Below are 23,965 nucleotides of genomic sequence, written 5' to 3'. Positions count from 1 at the left end.
TGCGCCCACAGCACCCTGTTCTCTTCTTTCCCAGCACTCGCATCGTGTGCAGTTAGACATTGATTTGTGTGACTAGAGCAGTGGTGAGGAACAGTGCTGGGGAACATGCACCCTGCCTCCAGCCGGGGCTTGAGGAGGCCACCCCAGAGCTGGGTTCACCCACACAATTGCTGAGAGATGAATCATTAACCCTCACTTCATCGAGCAGCAGGCTGAGGCTGAGGGCAAGAGAGGCCGTATTAGCCATCTAATGCCGCATAACAAATCTCTCCAAAGCTCAGCTTAAAACGATGACCACTTACTACCTGCTTATTATTCCTGTGGGTCAGGGATCTGGGCGTGGCTTAGCTGGGTCCTCTGGCTCAGCATCTCTCCACAAGGCTTCCACCAAGCTGTCACCCAGGGCTGTGGTTTCATCTAGAAGCTAGACCGGAGGACAGTCAGCTTCCAAGCTCACTCACGGGGCTGTTGGCTGGTGAATTTCCTCACAGCCTGTTGGATCGAGGCCTTCAGTTCTTCATTGGCTGTTGGCCAAGGGCCTCCCCCAGCTCCTTGCCCCATGGACCTCCCCAGGGGGCAGTTTACAGCATGGTAAGTGAAAAGAGAAGAGCGAGCAAGCAAGATCAAAGCCACGGTCTTTGAGTAACCTAGTCTCAGAGACGGCACTCCATCCCTCGTGTGCTCCGTTCCTCACAAGCAAGTCACCAGGGTCAGCCCCCACTCCAGGGGTGGGAATTACACAAAGGTGTGAACACAGGAGAGGGGGCTGTTGGGGGCCCTTAGAGGCTCCCCATCATGGAGGTCAAGTACCTGCCCCAGGTCTCGTAGCAGGGACATGTTCCAGTCCCCTTCAGGAGCCAGGCTCTCTGCTTGGCCTCAGGGAGGTGAGGCTGGGGCTGGGACAGTCAGCTCTTGCCAAGCCCAGGAACCCCTACTGGCCTCGGCTTTCTGTAAACCACACCCAGCGCTTTCTCCTCCCATGGAAGCTGGAGGCAGTTTCCAGGAGGCTTGGGGTACAAACACTTGCCATCCCAACTGAAGAAATGTTAGCTTTCAAAACCCATGCCTGGGAGGAAACCCATAAACGGGCAGTGGGCTGGAAAACTGGCCCATCGGTCAGCATCCTAGCACCGTGGGTCACGTTTAAACTGAAAAGTGAGCTCTGACGTGGTATAACTGAGCCTTGTAAAGTTCTCTCTCTTCCAGACTTTCTTCCCTCACATTTGAAAAGCTGGAGCAGCCTGGCCTGTGACTGGCTGTGGCAGGGAGTAGGGGGAGCCTCTCTGAGGTTATAAGAAATACCACTTTCCTTTTGTTTTTCCCACTAAAATCAACTCTTATTCTGTGTCCCGCTTCCCTGGGCTGGGGGGAAATTAAATTGCAGTCATCTGAGGGCGCCCTCCCATCCTCCCCTGACCTGTAGGGTTGTGTGGTCTGGGCAACAGATTCAGTGCAGAGTCCTGGAGGTTATGACCCCAGCAGAGCGGAAGCTGAGTGAGGCCAGCCGCTTCCGTCAGTTCTGTGCACAGATATGCGTAGTCAGTGCCCGGCACACAGTAGGTGCATGGTAAATCTTTATTGACTGTTAAGTAAACTGTCAGTCTTTGGTAAGGTGGCCACACTTTTTGCCCAAACATACACGGAGCCTCAAAGGGTGGGGCAAAAAAGGTCTTCTCTAGCCAGACCACGGCCCTGTGTTTCCTGGGGTGGTACAGGCCCCTCCACCCAGGGGGCAGCCTAGGAGTCCCCTTGTTCTGGGACACCTGCTTCCACCTCTCTCCCCATTCCAGAAAGTTCTTCCTATTCAGACAGGCCCAACTCCCCATTCCTTAATCCCCCAAGTTCCATTGTTCTTTCTGGAAAGATCTTTTCTCAAAAATAAAAGCCTCATTTTTTTTTTTTTTTGGCAGGGGGTGCCAGGGCAGCCCACTGACTCCAGGGCTGGCCCACAGCCCTGCTTCCTGGGGGTGGGGGAGTGGACGGGGGCTCTGATTCTTCCTGATCCTCCCCAGCAGTGACACAGCACACACGTTTTATCTCAACAAGTTTTCCAGCTCAAGGTTGCAGGCTCTGATGCAGGTGGCCACTCTCCCCTACATGGGGACAGCCAGGAAGATAGTGTTGACATCCTGCATGGATATGAGCGCTTTGCAACCCAGGGGTCCTGGGCCTCCTGTAGAGCACCCTGCCTGCAGCTCACCGAAGGAGAAGGTCAAGTGCATGAAATAGCACAAGGTAAAGAGCACCAGAAAGCGGGGTCTGCACCAAAACAGCTTCTGCCAACATGGCTATGGCTGTGTTGACTGGAAAAAAAATGTACAACCTAAAAGCTGAGAATGATGTTTTATTCTGTGGATGTTCTGAGGACTTCAAGCCCGAGAGAGAGCCTCTCAGATCTCTCTAAGGAACTGCTCCAAAGGGGTAGGGGAGGAGCCAGAAGAAGTTTTTGCAACAAAAACATCAAAAGATTACCGTTAATTAAAAAAAAAACAAAACACCACGTACCTCAAGTTAAGGATTTAGTGTTTTTCTAGGTGTGGGAAGATGCAAAAGTCTGGACTTGCTGAAATCATTCCATTGATGTGCCCCTTAGCTACCCAGGGCCAGTGTCCTGTTCTCTCCCATCCTGAGTTCCCTCAGCAGGCACCGTTACTGGTGGCTGCAGAGGCTGAGGACTTGGTAGCCTGCTGGTCTCCATCCTGAGTTCCTCCAGCTCACTGTCGGGGGTGGCAGTGGTGACCGATGGCTTGATGGCCATAGCATCCTTTGTTTACTGATACGGCAGGTGGCATTCTTATTCCGCAGCTGCCTGAGACCCCTCATAACTTCCTGTCATTGATCTGGGAGAGGGCAGATGACCCCCCTTTCCCACACACAGACACAAACCTCCTTGGGGCTCCTTCCTGCTGCAAGCAAACCCCTACCTGTCCCCTTTAGGCTTAGCCACACAAGGATGAACAAGACTCAGGCCCCAGTAAGTCCCATGCAAAACCCACATATATTGGACACTTACTGGTTACCAAGTACGGTGTCCAGTGCTTTTCATGACCATCTCATACAGTCTTCTCAACTGCCCTCTGAGATAGGTACGGACACCCCCACTTTACAGATGAGGAAACAGGCTCAGAGAGGTACGCCATGGCAATCACGACAAAAACCTGATGTGATTGCTCCTACTTGTAATTACCTGTCCTACTGCCTCCTCCTAATAAGTCCCAAAGGGTCAGCACCATAGAAGGACAGATACGATGCAGTGGATATTCAGAGGAATTCATGACCCGTCTGGGAAGGCTTCATGGAAAAGGAGCCAGAATTTGAAGGACGGCTGGGATGTGACAAGTGGAGCCTGTGAGAGGACATTCCAGGAGGAGAAGAGGCTTAGAGGTGGGGAAATGGGGAAGGTTCTGGGCACTTGAAGCCAGTCTCTTAAGTGCACATGCTGAGGAAGTGGGGAGGTGAGGGAGAGAGGGGACGAGACAGGTCGGTGGGGGCTGTACTGTAAAGAGTAAAGTAGGGTCAGCCTGGGCGAGAGCTCTGGTCTGACCAGCCTGAGAAAGGCAGGACCAGGAGTCACATGGGCCACAGAGCCCAGCCCCAAAGGCTGGGTGTGTCCAGCACCCAGTCATCCAGGTCCTTTGCTGGAGGACAAGCCATTCCTCTCCAAGCCTGTGAAGCCATGGCAGCCATCCGCTGACCCCTCCACCTAGACCCCTGGACGCCAGGTTGGAGCAGTCAGAAGAGGAGAGCCGATTCATTCCAGAAAGAACACATTTACAACCAGCCGTGGGGAGGCCCCTGAAAGGACTGTTCACATTTTCAATTCAAACCCAGCTTGAAAACCAGTGGAACTTTTTGTAAGCTTTTTTCTCTTCTAACCAGACTTTAGGGAGCTCAGGGAGGAGCTTGATTATAGACTAAAGAGATGATATTTACCCCTGCTCATTCAAGCCACAGTTGAGGAAAGTTTCCATTACACAGACACTGAGATTCTGGGTAAGGTTGTCTTTGTTTTCATTTAAAAGCTTCACTACTGAAAATATTAAAAAAAAAAAAAAAAAAAAAAAAGAGTGATGGCCTACGTGGTCCAACCCCTTCACTGAGTGAGGAATCAGTGGCCTAGAGAGGGCCTGGTTGTCACCTGAGGCCACACAGCAGTGAGTGGCAGAGTCTACAGCCAGCCTGGGCCCAGCGTTTCCTGTGAAGTCCAGCCCAGTGCTGCTTCCACACACCAGTGCCAGCTTGATCTGGAGCTGCTGGGGCCTGGGGAGAGAAGGAGTTTGGCCAGAGGCTCAGGGCTTAGTGTGGCCTCACATAAGGGCTCTTAGAAGCCCTCCTTTTGGAAGCCCCAGATGCTTCCAATTTGGCTTGACCAGGGTTAAGCCTGAGACCTGGCCCCAGGCAATGCACCGCCAGACCCTCCCCTCCTCTCCTCAGCAGAGACTGCTCACCCACACCCCACAGGGCCATCCCTAGCTCAGTCATTCCTCCACCAACTGATGCCTAGCGCTGTCTGGACCAAGCACTGGATAAGGAGTCAGAAATCTGGGAACCATCCCAGCTGAACCCTTTCCTAGCTGAGCAGGACTTGTCACTTCTGGTTTCTTTGCCTGTAAAAAACAAAACAAAACAAAACAAAAACCAAAAAAAGCCAAAACACACACACACACACACACAAAAACAGAGCAGAAACTCTCCAAGTGCAAAAAGAGGCCTGGGGAGCACACAGCCCCTGCAGTCTGAATTCAAACTTGGCTCTGGAGTCAAGCTGCCTGGGTTGAATCCCTCTGTGTGCTCTGTGAATTTGGGCAAGTAGCTTTATTTCCCTCAGTTTCCTCAACTGTAAAACAGGGATAATAAGATCTACCGCCATAAACCAGTTGTGAGAAAACTGAGTAAGATCATGTAGACTGAGAATTTAGGATGGTGCTTGATACACAGTAAGTGCTCAGTAAAAATTAGCTTTTATTGTTATTGCTCCTTGAGCCTTGACTGACCCCAAACTCCCCACCTAATAAATGATATGCACTTGGAAGATGCAGATGTTTGTCTATCCAAGAGCCTAGCCTGGTGCCTGGGGCAGGGGAGTGAGAATGGGGTGGGAATTACTTAATACATGTTCCTGGAAGTATTCATACTTATAAAATGGGCACATACAATTCACTGGAGCCCCCACCCCCACCCAAAGCACCATCCTCCAGAGGTCAAGGACTGATGAATGAATCTCTGAGTGATATGTATTCCTCTGTTTGATGTTCAGCAATAATGAGCTTGTATGCGGGGTGAGTCACCAAGCGGTGTTCGAGGTCTGTGTCTCAAATATAGCCACACAGTTTCAGGAGCACAGAATCAACGATCTTGGAAATTCATTCCTTCGATAAACATTAATTGGGTGCCTGGCAACCTACTGATTCATGAGTTAGAAAGGGGTAAAATATTATTTAGAAGCTATGCATGCATGTAATTAGACACGTGTTCCCTAAGTGCCTGTCCTCTGATCTTGAGCAAACATACTTATATACCTTGTTTATGAATTAATGATGGCCAGCTAATCTTTCAGAAGACTTCAATTTGCAGTTTTGGTCAAAAACTCTTCAGCCTTCACAAATGAAGACCTGTCTTTCTGGGTCGGGTTAACTCCTTTGCTAGTTAAAAGGCTTCTGTGTCTTTAAAAGGAGGCGGTACCCTGTCAAATGGACCCTAAACCATAGGCTGAAGGTGCATGAAGTCCCACCCACTTTCTGTGACGTCCTGTGGCCCGGCTTCTGATTGCCCGCTTCAGACGTCAATCGCGGGGCGTGTGTCTTGCTGGGACACAGTGGAGGTCTAACCCCTGGTTCCCGGAGCGGTCGGGTGTATTCTCCGCTCGCCCCCACGCCCTCGAGGCCCCCGCCGCCCGACCCAACGGCGGAGCCAGCCAGTAGCTCCCGCGGCGCCCTCCCGCACCGGATCGCTCCTCGCTGGGGCGAGACCTGGCCCGACAGCTCCGGTCACTATGGTCAGTGGTCGTGGGGGGAGCGGGGAAGGAGGGGTGAGAAGGGGGGCGCGGTAGGAGGGTTCGTCGCCGGGGCGCATGTGCACTCGCGGGAGCAGGGTCCCGCGCAAGGCTCAGACCCCAGCGTCAGACCCTCGCATTTGGACCCCCCGGGGGTACTGAGTCCGGACGGATGCTGGGGGGGTCCTGTCCTTGGAAGGCCCCAGTGGACGGCCAGCGACGAGGAGCCAGCGCGGCTCCCAGCCCCGCGCCCTCCGTGTTCGTCCGGCATGTCCCTGAGAGTGCCAGGGACAGAGAGGCTCCAGAGCTTAAGCCCCCTTAAGGGTCGCCTTCTTTTTGGGTAGCCCCCAGTCGGCAGCTCACGGCCTCACCCAGCCGACGGCTCAGCCATGAGAGACCTCCCCACTCTCAAGCCCCTGGAGTGGATCTGGCCGGGCGGGTGCAGGGGTGGCTGGACATACTCTCCATCCTGCACATCAACAGAAGGTCTTTGGAGTTAGGACCCACTTGGAGAGGCTGTCTCAGGTTGTGAGGCACGTGAATTAGGGGTCGAGGGAAAGCAAAGACAAGGGGAACCCCTGAGTTAGAATCCTGTCTGAGCAGAAAGGGCCCCAGAGACCCTCTGAGCCAGGCCAAATCTGGGGCTTAGCCAGGTGGGGACATTGAGGCCCAGACAGGGAAGGGGCTGGGACTTGAACTTAAGTTTCTGGACTCCTAGTCCAGTGCTCTTTGTGTTACATCAGTCCATCTTGGGGGTGGGAGGAGGCAGGGGGACAGGCAATCTGCAGAGGACTGTGTGTGATGACTGCCTAAAACTCTTTGACCCTGAGCCCCCTGCTCCAGGGAGCCTGTAGAATATAAGGGCTGGTGGTCACACAGCCCTGAGTTCAAATCTCACTTCCACCCCTTGGAAAGCCACGAAGCTTTGGTTGGTCCCTTCCCCTCCCCCACACTATTTTGCACATCTGTATAATGGGCTGTGAGGACTACGTGAGGTGATGTACATGGAGAGCTTGGCTCAGGTAATTGGCTATGGCTTTCGCTGTGACAACAAAGTCCTGGAAATGGGTGTGCACGGGTGCACATGCTCCAACTCCTCCCTCCCATGTATAGGCAGGGCCATGGGTCACCCCTGTGGGCTGCCGCTGGTTTGGCCCACAGGTCAAAGCCTGGTCATGATCCTGGCACGTTCCGAGTGTGGCGTGGGCAGCCAGGTTCGTCTGGGCTGGCCTGTCCTGGACAAACCAACCTGCTTCTGGGCGTGGCTGAGGGCTTCTAGAGCATCTGGAAGCACCAGCTTCCTGCTCTACCCAGTGCCTGAGGGTTTACCTGGCTCTGCTGCTGCTGGAAGGGGGCCCAGGTGTTTTTTGCATCACCCACTAGGGAGTGGCTGGAGCTGGGGTAATAATGGGTTTAGCCACGCTGGAGCCGAGGCTGACATACCTTCCCGCCACCACTGGGTAGCCGAGAGCATGGTGGGCGTGGGGGCTGGGACCTGCACTTCTGGCTTTTGTGCTGCACAGTGAGGCCTCTGACTCCATCCTCTGTCTGTCCTGGACTCACGAGACTGGAAGTTAGAGGACAGATGGAGTCACAGCATCAAGCCCTAACCCACTAAATATGGCATCTGCCTTGGAATTATGGGGATGGGGGGGCAGAGGCAGTGCAGGGTGTGTCCTCTTCTGTTCACCCAGCATTTACTGAGTGCCAGTTTGCGAGGCACTGTGCTGGGCCCCAGGCCCTGTAGTGGATTTTTTATGTTGTCTGCGTGGTATAGATGGTGGTGAGTGTGTGTGTGAGAGAGGAGAATGTCTTTGGAAAATTTAGCACCTCTTTTCCTTTCCGATTTTGCAGTCACTGGGCTAACCTTGAGGAGGAATCCTAGACAGAAGACACAGAACCCCTTGGGAAGGCAGGGGCCAGGGTGAGGACAAGGCCCAGGGCTGCCCCTGGCGAGGGTATAGGTATGAGGGGTCTTGTGCCCCCCTCAGAGAACATTTAACATTCAGTGAATGAATGAGTGTCATATGTGAATAGCAAAACCACAGGGTCACTCTGGGCTTTGTTCTCTGGTTTGTCAAACAAGCCCCAGTAGGCACCCTGGACAGGCTCTGTTCTGGGCACTGATGAGAAAACAAGAGCCCTGCCCTCTCTTAGGAGCTCTCTGCCTGTTGGACAAGACAGAGCTGGATACAAGCAATCCTGAGCTACTGTCGTGACTCAAGAGGCCTGACCAAGGGCTCTGGGAGCACAGCAGGAAGCTGTGCACTCTGATCCAACCGAGAGTGTCAAGGAAGACTTCACAAAGGGGTCTTTTGAATGAGGTGTTGAAGGATGTATAGGAGTTTTTGGGAAGGATTTGGGGAAGAGTATATTTCAATCAGGGTGGGACTGAGTGCTTACAGTTTTGGAAACGTGACAAGTGGGATATTCTGGGAAAGGCGAGTGGTCTGTGTGGATGCAGGGATCTCAGGGAGGGAGGAGAGATGAGTCTAGAAAAGCAGGTAGGGTCAGAATGTGCTGTGAATGGCTTTGCATGCTGCACTGTGGGGTCTGGGTTTTATTCTGCAAATGTAGTGAGAGATGGGACCATAACATATTTTTGTCAAGTAAGAGATGGTTTATTTGAATAATCTCTCTGGCAATAGACTAGGCAAAGGGTTGGAAGTGATCAGGCTGGAGTCCAAGACCAGCTCATCCCTGTGTTCACTCATCTACTCATTATGCATTTGGGGGCATTACTGTGTGCCGGACACTGGGGATCTGGTCATGATAGGCAGGCCAAGTCCCTGCCCTCATGGAGTTGACATTCTAGTTGGGGGAGACAGACAGAATGCAAGTAAATGAGTGAATGAGTGTCACAGAGAGTTCTGAAGAAATAAAACAAGTCAAAGTGGTCGGGGTGGGGGAGGGTGACTTTAGACAGGGGTGGTCAGGGAAGGAAGTTCTAGCACCTGAGTCATGTGAAGAGTCAGTCAGAGAAGCATTCCATGCACAGGAATCGCATGTGCAAAGGTCCTGAGGTAGAAATGGGTGTGTCTTGCTGGAGGAACACAAAGAATGTCACTGTGGCTGGAGCTCAGGAGAGTGAGGGGAGCAAGGCCGGATGGCCTAGGACCTGGGCAGTTGTCATCCAAAGGCTGAGTCTTGTCCTCAGTGAAGGAAGCCAGTGGAGGGAACTGAGGAAGAACTGGACCTCGCCTGGGTCACATGGTCAGAGACTGTGCTGGCTGCTGTGGAGGGTGGTGGGGGTGGGGAGCGAGAGTGGAAGCCAGGAGGTCAGTTGGGCAGACACAGTTTCAGCTTCCCTGAGCAGATCTGCTGGGGGGAAGACAGGAGTGGAAGAGGACTGCCATCTTTGGCATGAGCTCTGTCCAGATGGAAGGGCTTTTGAAGGTCTGGTGACGCCTGGAAAGGATGCAGGGGTGGAGAGAGAAGGCAGTTAGGGGCACAGTAATTCAGGGATGCTGGTCAGATTTCCTGGTGGCTGGTGGTGTTTGAGGCGGGAGCTCCAGGGAGAAGTCAGGGTAGGTCATTAAGATCTGAGGATCCATTAGGAGGATAGTGTGAGTCCAGTCGTCAAGTGAGAGAGGGCCAGCATCCGAATTCAGGGTCTCTGCGAGGCCAGCCCATAACTGTGACTCAAGGCAGGTAGGGGCCCGGATGCAGGGTCCTACCCGTTTCCTGAGCTGGACAGCAGAGATGGGCTTGTGGAGGGGAGGCTGAGGAACAGCCTCCAACGACATCTGTATCCTAATCCCCAGACCCTGTGAAAAGGGTCCATCACATGGCAACAGGGACTTGGCCGGTGTAATGAAGTTAAGGCCGGAAGTGGGGAGAGGACCCTGGGTTACGCAGGTGGGCCCGAGGATGTCATCGCAAGGGTCCTTTCAAGGAGCCAGCAAGAGGTTCAGAGTGAGAAGACACAACAGTGGAAGGAAGGGATCATGAGTCAAGGAATGCAGGTAGCTTCTAGAAGCTGAGAAGGTAAGGAGGTGGGTTCTGCCCTCGAGCCTCCAGCCACGTCAGATAATCTTGTTTACATCATGGGATTTGTGCTGATTATAGCAGCAATAGGAAGTCAGTTCAGGGCGTTAGGTCTCCCCCAAGTCTTTGGCCTCCAAAGATTTTTGAGCATCCATCAATAAAAAATGTTTGATCATTCCACATATTGGTATATTATACGTCATATCCTAAAGTAGACATTTAAAAAGGGCATTTCCTTCCAGCCCTTGCAGACAGTCCACTGTGGAGGAAGACCCCCACCCCAGGCCGGCACGGCCAGGGCTAGAGGCCCGGGGAGCCTCTGGAAGTGACTGGACCTTCTGAGGGAGTGGTTGGCTGAGTTCTGGGCCCTGTCCCACTGGTGGGTGAGGCTGCAGGTCCCGGTTCTGCCATGAAGGAGTTGGCTTGAGGTCAGGCCACGCGGTGAGTTGTGGCTTCTAGGGGGCTGGGCCCGGTTAATGAGGCTGACTCCCAGCCTGGGGTCAGCACCGCCAACGGAGCAACCTCAGAGGGAGGTCGGGCAGGCCAAGGGCTGGCATTGCCCGCCGGGGCCCAGGGCGGGCCCGGGAAAGGCCCCCTGGCACCCCAGAGCCTTAGCTGGGGGCTTCGAACTAATGCACCTAAGGGTGCGTTAGTGGAGGGTGGGGGGCTTGTAGGCAGAGGCATGAGCCCGAGGCCAGGCTGTGAGGACACATCAGGAAGTGCTGGCAGGGCACATGTGAGGGCCAGGTGGGTTCTCTTCGTGGAGAGTGAGGGGAGCAGAAAGGCATCCTGGTCTGTTGAATACCTTTGATGTGCTGCTTGACCAAGGTCCAAGTTTCTCCCTGGATCACCTCACTGTGTGACCTCAGGCAAATGGCTTGACCTCTCTGGGCTTCAGTTTCCATTTGTAAAACAGAGCTACTACAAGGCTTAAATGAGATTATTCTGCAGCACCCAGTGTGACCTCCCGGTGAAGGTCACTTAACTCATTCAACAAGTGGTACTGAGCGCCTGCTGGGTGCCAGCTGCTGTTCCCGCCACCTGGGGACCACATGACACAGGACCCCAAGCTGTACCTGTTCCAAGAGGGGCCCACAGAGAACTCACGAGAAGGACAGGGAACTTACTTGAGCCACACGTCGTGTTACCATGTTATGGGACAGATTTTTAAGGCCTGCGGGATGGAGCTACCAGAGGCCAGTCCTTTCAGCTTGACCTCTCCCCACCTGGCAGCTCCTTGTCACCCCGTCATCTCCTGGGGATACCTGGAGATCTTCACCCAGTGCTGGGCACAGGGGTTCACATGGGTGGGGGGCCCAGCAGCTGCAGGATGGGAACTCCTGCATCACCCTGGCAATGGGACATCTCTCTGGCTCTGCTTGGTGACATCCTTACCAGAAGCTTCCAGGGCTTCAAATGCCACACTAGTGTGGCAGGACCCATGGACTGGGATATAGGTAGGGGGCTGGGGTGAACGTGGCTTTTTGCTGGTCTCAGGCTGGTTGAGGAATTCTTGGGGCTATGTGTGGACAGGTTCTAGATTGTTGAGAGGCTTTGGAGAGAAAACAAAAGTGGAGGAACCTGGGTCTCCCCACACTTGGAGGTGGGGGCATATGGATGAGGGACGGGGATCAGATGCAGGGTCAGCGTGCGCACTGGTTCTGTAGTCTCCGAGGCTGTAGGAGGAGCGAGGCCTCCCACAAGGACTCAGTCCTCCTCCAAACACCAAGCCCACATTCCGGTGCATCAGGCTAGTTCCCAGGGTTGCCGGGGAGGAGCCAGTGATGGAGAAACATCCTTCTCCCGCTTTGAAAAATATTCCTTGACTCAACAGCTCAAAGCTGTTTCCAAGCAGAGGTGCTATCTGCCTGACTCAATTAATTAGCATCTATTTGCAAACCAGCATTTAAAGACTAAAATCCTTTTAGGTGGCCCAATTAAGTCTGACAGGACGTTGTCAGATGAGGCTTGTCCTTTTCCCATAACATCCTGGAAATTTTCAGCCATGATTTTAAAAAACAAACCACCAATCAAGGTGGCACAAAACCACTATCACCAGTCTAAATAAGAATATGATATGCATGTATATGCATGGTGGGGACATTGTGCTGTACACCAGAGGCTGACACATTGTAACTGACTGTACTTCAATTAAAATAAATAAATAAAAATAAAGAATATGATTTTAAAAAACAAACCACCAATTAAGGTGGCACTTCCAGGGGTGTAACCTGGCTGTGCTGGTGGGAAGGGTGGAGGGGACTACCTTGGGCTGACATGGGTCACTCTGGAGGTGCCAGGCAGGGACATGAAGGTGCCAAAGTAGAAACCCACTCACCCTTCCCAGTGGCCCCAGTAAACATACCTGGGACCACAAGGGGGCGCTGGAGCGAACTCAAGGCTCCATCACAAGGCAGGGCCACCAACCCAGGAGCCATCTGTCAGGAGGGATAGAGCTTAAATAGTACTGGGTGAAGGAAAAAAAGCCACGATATCTATAGAATGATTTGTATGCACATTTAAAAAAACACACATACATAGCACAACTCTATTTTTAAAAAGACATACATTCCACTTACACGAGGCCCCTAGGCTAGGCAAGTTCACAGAGACAGAGTAGAATGCTGGTTGCTGGGGGCTGGGTGGTGGGGGAATGAGGAGTTAATGTTTAATGAGTAGAGTGTTGGGGATGATAAAATCGTTCTGGGAAGGATGGTGGTGATGGTTGCACAACCATGTGAATGTACTGAATGCCACTGAACTGCACACTTAAACATGGTTATGGAGATATATTTTATGTTACATATGTTTTACCACAGTTAACAAAAAGACAGATACACATCGGAAGACATAACATAGGGAATACCTCTGGGCAGGGCGGGGCGGGGGGATGGTGGGGATGGCAGTGTGGGAACAGGGATCAGGGATGAAGTGGAAAAACTTGACAAGGTACCTGGCAGAGGCCAGTGCTGACAGTGGGTCTCTTGAACCCTGAGTGTGATAAGCTTGGTTCTCAGCAGCCGAAAGGCACCCCCTCCCGAAACCGCTGTTTAATATTTTTCCTTTAAATTGACTGTTTTAAATAGCTTACGGAGATTCAACACAAAGTCGATACTCCTATGGGAAGTGGGAAACCTCAGTAGGCTTCCCTGGCGTAAGGCACATTCCTCCTCCCTGGTCCACCTTTAATATTCTTTATTTTTCTTTATTTATTTTTTTAATTGAAATACAGTCAGTTACAAACTGTCAGTCTCTGGTGTGCAGCACAATGTCCCAGTCATGCATGTACATGCATAAAATATTCTCATTTTGACTGGTGATAGTGGTTTTGTGCCACCTTAAATACTAATCTCTACATATTTAAGATTAATTCCTTACACTCCTTTCCACACACCCCGCCCCAGCGCGATCTTCTCAGAAACTGCTCATCGAATAGAACTGCTTTTATGCCCTCCTCCCGACCATTTTGTTGGTTTTTGTTTAGGGCCGTCCGAGCACAAGCCGCATTCAGTACAGTTGCACTACTTTTTAATCAGCCCATTGTTTAAGACCCAAGCCATCATTTTAAATCAGCTGTGTGTGAAAACCAGACTTTCTGTTCATGAGGAAGATGCCTAGATACCCTCCCCCTCCCCCCACACGCCAAATCCAGGGGTGGGCATGACTGGGGCCACCAGAAAGGGAGAAAACCTGCCCTGCTCTGTTCCGGGCCCTGTGATGGGTCCTGGGGAATCAGGTGAATGGAAGGTCTCAAATGGTTTGACACGCTGCCCTGTGGCAAGGGAGGTCTGCATGGCTTTGGAGTCTGATGGGCGGGAGCTTCCAGGCCCCCCAGGAATGCCCCTTCCCAGTGGCAGAGCCTCTGCTCTGTCCTGGGTGCTGAGCACAGGAACCAGAGCTGAAGAAGCTCATTGTCAGACAGAAGTTTAGAGTCTGTCCAATGTGGAGACCAGGTAACCCTAGAAGTAAGTCACGTATGCCTCATTTTATGATCTCGTGGCCCAGCTGTCTGCTTCCAGTGGTGAGCTCTGGAATCTAATCATCAAAAATCTAGACACATTTCTCCAGATGGAAAGGACCAAAGGCTCCTCTGTGAGCACTGTGGTGTTAGGTTGAGGTGTTAGTCCGTGCAGAGGCTGAGTGGCTGCCTAGCGACAGCTGTCAAAAATGATGGCAATACATTGATGGAAAACTGGATTTCCATTTACAGAAATCCCAGTTACCATCAGCCTGTCAGCTATTGCATAGGAACTGTCTCCCTGGTTGTGTGCAGGTACCAGGGCCACTTACCTTAAACTATAAACTACCAATGGCTTTCACACCAGTTTCTCTTACATTATTTTCATGCTGAAATCAGAGCCATTCCTGGGGCAGGTTGGAGGCCCAGGTGCATCTCCCACTTCTGTGAGCCCTTGTCTGGGCAGGAAAAGCGTAAGGCAGAGAGGAGCCTGCAGGGCGTGGGCTTATAGAACAGAGATGTCTTCTGCCCTCTCCCTGGCCCCTGGGCTTCCTCCTACCATTCCCGCTCCCGCTCCCTGCCGGATGACTTCTCAGCCCTCAAGAGGCCCTGGGCCAGTTCTCCGGGTTGGACTTGACCTCAACTCAGAGCTGGGCTGCAATGTGAACTTTCGCCGGTAGGTGGTGCCTCTGGCCAGATGTTCTAATCTCTATTGCTAGCCTGTAACATGGTGCTTGGTGCAGGCTGGATGTTCAGGAATTGAACCAATAAAAGAAGGAAGGAATGAGTGAGGCAGGAAAGTCAGAAGGAGACAAAGGGACATGTACTCCAGCATGAAGATTCACTAGTTTTGATGTATTATATTCTTTTCTTCCAGTTTTACTGAGAGAGAATTGACATTCAGCACTGTGTAAGTTCAAGGTGTACAGCATAGTGATTTGACTTACGTACATCATGAAATGATGACCACAAGTTTAGTGAGCATCAATCATCTCATATAGATACAAAATTAAAGAAATAGAAACAATATTTTTTCTTGTAATGAGAACTCAGGATTTATTCTCTTAACAACTTTCATGTATAACTGTTAATTATATTTGTTACATTGTAAATTACACCCCTAGTACTTATTTGTCTTATAACTGGTAGTTTGTATCTTTTGACCTCTTTCTTCCAGTTCCCCTTCCCTCAACCCTCTGACTCTGGTGACCACAAATCTGATCTCCTTTTCTATGAGTTTGTTTTTGAAGTATAACTGACCTTCGACACTATGTTAGTTCCTGTTAAACAACATGGTGATTCAGTATTTCTATATATTTCAAAATTATCTCCACGAGAAGTTTGTCTGTCACCAAAGATATTACATAATTATTGACTATATTCCCCACCTAGTATGTTTCATATCCGTGACTCATTTATTTTGTAACCAGAAGTTTGTACCTCTTAATCTCCCTCACCTATTTCTCCCTTCCCCCAACCCCCTCCCCTCTGGCAAACACCTGTTTGTTCTCTGTGTCTATGACTCTATTTCAGTCTTGTTATATTTGTTCATTTGCTTTTTTTAGATTTCACAAATAAGTGATATCATATTTGTCTTTGACCTACTTCACTCAGTATGATAATCTCTAGGCCCATGCACGTTACTTCAAATGGCATTATTTCATTCTTTTTTATGGCTGAATAGTATTTCATGGTATGTATATACCACATCTTTATCCATTTATCCATTGATGGGCACTTAGATTGCTTCGTATCTTTGCTATTATAAATAATGCTGCAATAATTATTTGTTATAAATAAATAATTATTTATAATGCTTTGCTATTATAAATAATGCTGCAATGAACAGAGGGGTGCTTGTATCTTTTCTAGTTAGTGCTTTTATTTCCTTTGGGTTAAATACCCAGAAGTGGGATTGCTGGATCATATGGTAGTTCTATTTTTAATTTTTTGAGGAATCTCCATACTGTTTTCCACAGTGGTTGCACCAATTTACATTCCCACTAACAGTGCACAAATGTTCCCTTTTCTCCACATCTTCATCAACTCTTGTTATTTGTTGTCTTTTCAATAATAGACATTCTAACAGGTGTGAGGTGATATCTCACTGTGGCTTTGATTTGCATTTCCCTGATGATTAGTGATGTTGAGCATCTTTTCAGGTACCTGTTGGCCATCTTTGGGAAGATGCCTATTCAGATCCTATTCCCATTTTTTAATCAGGTTGTTTGTATGAGTTGTGTGAGCTCTTTGTATAGTTTGGGCATTAATATCTGATAAATCATTTACAAATATCTCCTCCCATTCAGTAGGCAGACTTTCATTTTGTTGATAGTTTCCTTTGCTGTGCAAAAGCTTTTCAGTTTGATGTAGCCCCATCTGTTTATTTTTGCTTTTGTTTCCCTTGCCTGAGGAGACATATCCTAAAAAACATTACTAAGACCAATGTCAAACTGTGAACTGCCTATATTTTCTTCTAGAAGTTTAATGGTTTAAGACTTACATTTAAGTCCTTAAACCATTTTGAATTTATTTCTGTGCACTGAGGTATTACAGTCTATAAAAGGAATTGGTTTGAAAGTTACAAAATGATACCTCTAACGTGGTGGGGCCAACCCTGACTCCCGGTCCAGGGACCATGGCGTCCAGGACACTAGTCGTGACCCGGCGCGTGCTTCTGTGGGAGGGGAACATCCACTGCGTCCTGTAACCAGCAGTTCAGAGGCTCTCTGCCGGGTGCAAGCCCAGCAGCTGCTTTTGAAGTTGTCACAGCTTCGCTTCTTTTCCTGCCTTTCAGAGTGAGACATCTTTCAACCTAATATCAGAAAAATGTGACATTCTATCAATTCTCCGGGATCATCCTGAAAACAGGATTTACCAGAGGAAAATCCAGGTAAGGCAGAGGGTGAGGAGGAGGGGAGCCAGGATGAAATGGGCTGGAGTGGGGAGCAGACAAGAAGGTGCCACACTGAATGCAAAAAGCCTTTGCATTTGGACCAGGTTCCTGGGCAAACTAAAGGGCTTCCAGAATATCATGATGTTGGGCATTTGCCACAGTGAGAAATCCCTCAGCTGCAAAAACTAGTGAATTTTTTTTTTTAAAGCTAGGGACTCTCCTAGTGCTCTCTTTACTCACTGAGGCCTCATTGCAACCTTGCATGGTCAGTACTTTCATAACCCACGTTTTACAGCTGAGGGAACTGAGGCATAGAAATTAAATGGCAGGCACACAGTCCTGGCATTTGGACCAGGAAGCCTGAGCTCATAAAAGTTGCCTTCGAAACCATCCTGGGGGGGCATCTCTCAGGAGGGGAAGCTCACTCCATCTGAGCTACAAAAGAAGGGCGTTTGCTGGAAGGACTCAGGGACAGCTCACAGACCAAGGGTGGCAGGAAGAGGCTGGATGCTCCCCAGCTCTGGGGGCGGCACGCTCCCCTCTCTGCACTTTGGCAGGCCTGTCTCCTGTGGCCGCAGAGAGCACTTCCTGGGGCGGGAGCACGGGCTGGGCTGCACCCTGACTCTAATGTACCCTGGAGCCCCTTTGGGAGATGAGATGGAGTTTCCAGGGAGCAAGTCCTTCCCTCCCGTCCTGCCTTCAGTGGGGCCCATCAGCTCCAAGCCTGCTCATCCCTATGGTGGGAGCAGGAACTCCCTGACCCGTTGAAACCCATGCTCTGCTGTCAGAACCCTGAATGTAGGCAGGGCCATGAGGCAGCCAAGGGGGCTCTGGGCCATTTCAGAGGGATGCTGGCAGCTCAGCACAGAGCTGGAGGTGGGGATGGGGAGGCCACACCTCTTGAGAAACACTTGAAGGACTAGCCAAACTGCTCAGTGATGCGGGGGAGGCCCTCCCTACTGACTGCAGACTCCTAGCCCACCTGGCAGCCATGCCCTCCCCTCACAGCCTCTGCTTATGCGTGCGGCCTCCACCACACACACCACTTCTGCTCCTCCCCGTGCCATTCCTCCAGGAAGCCTTCCCAGACTTCTGAAATCTGGTGTAGATGCCACTGCTCCATGGCACCCTGGCGCTTCCCCTGTCCTGTCCTCCTGTAACGATCATCTAACTGTCCATCCTCCCCCCAAGACTGTAGGCTGCCTGAGGGTGGGCCGTGGCCCAGTTACACTCAGTGCCTGACACAGGATGCACTTGGCATTTTTTACTTTCGTGGGGTGCATGAGAGTTGGGACAGCCAGCCTGAGAGATGGGAGCAGGCGTTCCGTTGGGGAGGCTGGGGCCCTGGCCCTGACAGGGCCCTGCAGGGGAATGCTGTTGGTGCAGACGCCCACATCTTCTGTCTCCTGCAGGAACTCAGCAAAAGGTTCACCGCGATCCGCAAGACCAAGGGGGACGGGAACTGCTTCTACCGGGCCTTGGGCTACTCGTACCTGGAGTCTCTGCTGGGGAAGAGCAGGGAGATCCTCAAGTGAGTGGGGCATGAGGGACGCGGGGTGGGCTCCCTGGCTCTGAGTCTGTTTTCTCTGCGACATCGGCCCTGAATCTCCCTGAGGGGTTTTCTTCGGCACAGTCTGCTCAGCCCACAGAGTGAGCTGGAGGTCCCAGCTGGGGCCACGCCAGTAGCCGGCCTGCAGTGGGAGCGTGGACAAAGCAGGGTCACTGGACCAGGTCTGGAGGGATGGTCAGTGCTGGCAAAGGTGTGATAGCTGTTTGGCGGGGAGGCCTCATTTGTGGTGTTAGTTAATTTCTGTGGTATGAATACTCCTGTCATGATTTTTTTTTCAAATTTCCATCATGGGGCTACTAAGCAGGAAGTTGGGAAGAGATACACAACACACACTATAGTCAGAATCGTATGTCCACCATCCACGTACAACAGACAAAGATTACCTCAAGAGCATAGATGGTAATTTATTTTTAAAACTTATTTAAGCTTACATAACTTGATTTTTAAATAATGGCTGTTTAACACCTGGTTAGCAAAATGCTTAAATTGAACTGTTCATCAGCTCTTGTGAGCAGGTACAAAATGGCACTAGCACACCTCTGAGATGAGCTTCCCTGGCCAAGGGCGCAGTGAAAATGCTAAGGGGTGAGAATGCGAATGGGCAGTGGCTATGGGGTGCGAGGGAGGCTGTGAGCCTGGACTAGAGCTGAGAAGGTTGGTGAGTTTCGCAGGAGCCCTCCCTGGACATCTGTGCTGAGCAGCTGTGGCCTAAGGGAGAAGGCTGTGGCCTAAGGGAGAAGGCTGTGGCAGGTCACTCTAAGGCCCCTGTGGAGAGGGAACTAGGAATGAGGGAAGGCTGGCCATGGTCCAGGTCAGGAACCATGGGGACAGGAAGGAGGGACAGAGTCAAGAGACCTCTGAAAGGTAGAATCAACACATCTGGGAGCAGATGTGATTACCTGTTTCCTTATCTGTGAAACGGGTGTACTACCCACCTCCTGTGATTGTACAGGGGAGGCCAGAACAAATCAGTGTGTGGTCCACATTGAAGTGCTCTCAAGGGTAGAAAAGCCCTTCACCTGTCTGTGACATACACTCTGCTGTGTGTGGGGGGCCGTGGGTGAGAGTGGGGTGACAGTTGACCATCACAACAGCACTCCCTGCATTTCTTGTAAGCATAAGTCTTCCCCCTTCAGGTTCAAAGAACGTGTCCTGCAGACCCCAAATGACCTTCTGGCTGCTGGCTTTGAGGAGCACAAGTTCCGAAACTTCTTTAACGCTGTGAGTTAACCTGGGCACGACGGCTGAGGGACCAGGTCCTTCCACACTGGCAGAGCAGACAGAACGGGCACTGGCCAGAGTCCCCTCCCGGCCCATGGCTGTGTGATTGTGCCCCTCTGACTCCTCCCAGCAAGGTTCCTTCCTGCTTGTGGAGACATAGAGGGGACAGGGACCCCCAGGGCCCTGCCCTCCCTCTGGGAGGGGGCACCTCCTTTGGGGCAGTAGCTCATGGGCTGGAAACTTCCACCAGCCTCCATCACCCATTCCCTCTCCACCCCATCCCCCTGAGCCCACCTGTGGAGCGGGGTGGGGCTGGAGGACTCTCAGTTCTGAATCTGTAAACAGGAACCACAACCACAGCAGTGAGGAGACTCCAACGGCTGCTCCTGAGACTTGACTCAGGACTAAGGAACTCCTTACAAAGTATCTCTAACCCTGTTACTTAGCTTTAGTGGGATCTCTGATTTTGGTGCCTCAACTTGAGGATTTAAAGATGGAAATGCACGTGCACGTGGATGGGGCCCCGTGGAGGGGTGGGGCTGACGGCGGCGGGGTGCAGTTTTACAGCGTGGTAGAGCTGGTGGAGAAGGACGGCTCCGTGTCTAGCCTGCTGAAGGTGTTCAATGACCAGAGCTCCTCGGACCAAATCGTGCAGTTCCTGCGCCTGCTCACCTCAGCCTTCATCAGGAACCGAGCAGACTTCTTCCGACACTTCATCGATGAGGAGATGGACATCAAAGACTTCTGCACTCATGTAGGTCCTCGGGCCCAGGCTTTGGGGACTCAGCCCCCAGCCCTGGGCTCTGCTCTCATCCCTCTCTCCTTAGGAGACTTTAGCACCAACATCCCTAACCAGGGGCTTGAGTGTCAAGTCTGCACTGCAACTCAAAGAGCACTAGGTTAGCCAGCTAGAGCAGATCCTACTTGAGCTGCCTGAACTGTGTGGCTTTGGGCAAGTCACTTTCCCTCTCTGGGCTTCCGATTTGCCGTCTGAGAAATAAGGGCTTTGGACTGAACTGTTTACAAAATTGCAGAGTAGCAACCCCAGAGTCACATTTGCCCCGAGATGTGTTGTATATTATGATGTATTTGCCTGAAAGAGTGGCCAACATTTAAACATTGGGCAATTTTCACATGAATGTCTGGATTTCTCTGGAAAAATCAGAAAACCCACCTTCCCAGGCCTTATTCTTGCACAGCAACAATCAGCAGGAGCTAGGTCGCAGCTGCCCTAGCTACTGGGACACACTCACCAGCTTGCCGCCACCTCTGCCTCTCCGCACTGATGCTCTACTAGCCTAGCTCCTCTGTAAGCGGGTACGCTTGAAATCAGTTTATGACCAAGTGCCTTTCTGCTCTGAGATTCTTTGTGCATTATGAAGCCCAAGCTGAAAAACTCCTGCCCCCTTTCCAGATTCCTCAAAGTAGTGTCCTCACGTACAACTAGGGGGTTTGGAATCAAAAAGATGTAGATTCAAGCCTTGCAATTCTGGCGATTTCTATCTGTTCCCTCCTCACCTAGACTGAGTTTCCTCCTCTGGAAAACTCGGTGTCAACATCTGCCTCCTGGGTTGTGGAGATAACTTCCCAGTGCAGAGGCTGACTCAGGACAAGAGCCAGGAGTGGACTTCTCACTTGTCCTCTGCCAGGTCTCCCTCCTCAGCTGGGTTGTGTCTCACTTTGGCCTTTGCAGGAGGTGGAGCCCATGGCCATGGAATGTGACCACATCCAGATCACGGCCCTGTCCCAGGCACTGAACATTGCCCTGCAAGTGGAGTATGTGGACGAGATGGACACGGCCCTGAACCACCATGTGTTTCCTGAGGCTGCCATCCCTTCTGTTTACCTGCTCTATAAAACATCCCACTACAACATCCTGTATGCAGCTGATAAACACTGATTAATTTTAGGCCATGCAGTGGAGCCTGTCACCTAACGGGACTGCATCCTGAATGGAACATTTATGGGTTTTCAATTTTTTAAGCGATTCAGACTGTTGTTAGGAAATGTGCAGCCTTTTGGGCAAAGTCACTGGCAATGAGGCCTACTCACTACGGACTGTTGGTAACTTGGCGGTATTTTTTAGTATTTATTTTCATGGAGGATCAAATGCTTTCTAACTCTGGGCTGGGAAGCCAGAACCTCAGGCTCTACTCCCAGTTCCCTGAGACCTTGGGTAGGTCACCTCCCCTCTCTGGGCCCACTTCTTCACCTGGAGGAGGTTCCTGCCGTGTTGACTTTCTATTGTATAAAAATGGGCTCCTCTGGTTTCTCTTCACCAGGGGTAGTGCCTCTCTATAGGGGAGGAAAAGCTCAAGGTCAGCTGTCCTAAGTGACTTGTCAGCTCTGTAACAAATCAAGTCCAGTCAGCTGTTGGACTGGATTTTGGTGGATGGCCAATTGAGGCCAACTTGAAAAGCGAGAGCTTCAGTGCACTTCCAGACATTCATGATGGAGTGTTTTCTTACCCCAAAGTTAAGGAAAAAGACTTATGCCAAAGTCTATAAAGGGGCCTGCAACCTCCAGCATGAAGCCCCCGTTGCTGGGCCCCCTCTACTTCCCTCAGGGCCAGGACTGCCTGCTTTCTGGAGGGCAGCCCTGCAGGGTTCTGCTGCCACCCCATCTGGACAGAGGCTCAAGAAAGACTAGGGTCTGAGACCAAGAAGCTGTCTCACCATCCCCAGCACATTCTGGAAGTAGAATCCAGATGGCCAGGTGGAAACTGGCAGGTGCAGCCATCAACTCCAGCTAAGAAGAGCAGGCACATTTTTTTGCGGGTGTCTTTGGCCTTTTTCCCCTTTCCCCCTTGTGTTTGGTTTATGGACTGGCGAGAGGTTAGGCGGGAAAAGAACAGACGAGCCGAGGAGACTGGCAGTGAGAGCGCCCACTGTGGAAACTGCCTGGTAGCTAGGAGTCCTGGCTGGCAGCCTCCTGGTTCATCCACATGGACATGCCCCTTAGTAACTTCCTCACCTTGCTGCCTCAGGAGCCCTGGTTGAACTGGGGCACCACTAGCAAGCTCTCTTTCTCTGTGGGAGGATACGGTGAACAGAACACCGGGGTGTGGAACTGCCCTTTGAGATGGGAACTTCCTTAATCAAAGGCCTTCTCACGGGTTCCGTTCTGCAGGGATCTGTTAGAATCTATTGGTGTGGCAGTGCCAGACTGTGCACCAGGAGGCCTGGTAACAGACTGCTCCCAGCCCTTGTACACCAATGTCCGATTTGTATCACTCTTCTGCCTTCGTGATGACCGATGTCAGGGTGCTTACTCCCAGGCAGTGACCCAGATTCCCATACCACCCTTGGCTGGAATTTGGACCCAAGAGTTCAAGCTAAGTGACTCACTTTTCCATAGAAATGTAAACCTGACCCTGATCTCTGAATTGGTTCAGTGTCCCACCCTGCTCTGGCAGGAGTGCTGTGACAAGTGCACTGGAAGAGCTGGGGGCGAACATGTTACGTGATTTGTATCATGATCCCCGTTTCCAAGCTGAAGGGCACTGGGCTGAATGCCCTCGGCTGCTCTGAGGGGTTGTGAGGTGAGTCCTGAGCCTCCGGCCGTGCTCTCAAGCACAGCATCATCAAGCACTGGCTGCCACTTAATTGCATTTGTGGTTTGTGTCATGTTCACAAAAGCAGAGCTTCCTCTTTGGCAGACAGGCTGGAGGAATTCCCTCTGTGACTTGTTTGTGCTGTGTTCCCAGGCCTGAGAACCCGCCAGTGCTCAGAGGGGACCCTCTTCCCACAAGAGATCCTGTTTAGAATCAGAACGCCCAACAGGCAGGAGGTTTTCATGACCTTGCCCTCTGCTCTCCTGTTTTTTCACAAAACCAACCAACTACTGGCCAAATCCAAACCACTGCTCTCTTCCCTTCACATTTGCCCCCCTGGATCTTGTCTTTGAAGGGAAAGCACTACGGAGGAAAGGAGTGGTAGGATTCAGAGAAACTTAAAGTTAAAAGCCAGTCACCCGTAGACATTACCCTGCTTGTCTGGGGCAGCCTGTCATGCCAGCAATCACACTTCCTGGGTAATTCTCCCTCCACCCAACCCATGAAGCCATCTCTTTCCAGACCAAAAGTTGGAAGGAAAGTTGCTTTGAGAGTGTCTTTATAATTGTACATGTATTTCCTTCCACAGGAAACTTTATAAATCAATGAATATTTAGCAACAAAAAGAACAAACCGTCTTTGCCTTTGGTTCCTACTTTAAGCACAAAGGGGCTCTAGAGCCAGACTGGGTTCAAATCTCAACTTTGTCATTAACAAGCTGTGTGACCTTGGCCGAGTTACTTCACCTCCCTGAGTTCCAATTCCCACATTAATGAAATGGAGACAAT

The 23,965-nt window shown here is 51.2% G+C and overlaps 1 protein-coding gene across 1 annotated transcript; it reads left to right on the top strand.

The window, feature by feature from the left end:
• The first annotated feature begins 5,767 nt into the window (after nt 1-5,767).
• On the top strand, nt 5,768-23,556 carry OTUB2 (OTU deubiquitinase, ubiquitin aldehyde binding 2). The gene is made up of 6 exons (XM_010968724.3): nt 5,768-5,995; nt 16,735-16,830; nt 18,246-18,364; nt 19,540-19,624; nt 20,184-20,378; nt 21,318-23,556. Exons 1-6 carry the CDS (start codon nt 5,993-5,995, stop codon nt 21,522-21,524), a joined length of 705 nt encoding a protein of 234 aa, XP_010967026.2. The 5' UTR covers nt 5,768-5,992; the 3' UTR covers nt 21,525-23,556.
• Nucleotides 23,557-23,965: the final 409 nt, after the last annotated feature.

This window comes from Camelus bactrianus, chromosome 6 (assembly GCF_048773025.1).
Source record: "Camelus bactrianus isolate YW-2024 breed Bactrian camel chromosome 6, ASM4877302v1, whole genome shotgun sequence".
Classification (NCBI taxonomy): Eukaryota; Metazoa; Chordata; class Mammalia; order Artiodactyla; family Camelidae; genus Camelus; species Camelus bactrianus.
Note: the sequence above shows the minus strand (reverse complement) of the source record. Positions and strands in the feature narration are given on the sequence as shown.

Bases quoted from the DNA above. Each gene is read 5' to 3' on its own strand.
- OTUB2 (XM_010968724.3), top strand. The intron at 16,831-18,245 runs GTAAGGCAGAGG...TGTCTCCTGCAG, and splicing joins TTTACCAGAGGAAAATCCAG to GAACTCAGCAAAAGGTTCAC. The intron at 20,379-21,317 runs GTAGGTCCTCGG...TGGCCTTTGCAG, and splicing joins TCAAAGACTTCTGCACTCAT to GAGGTGGAGCCCATGGCCAT.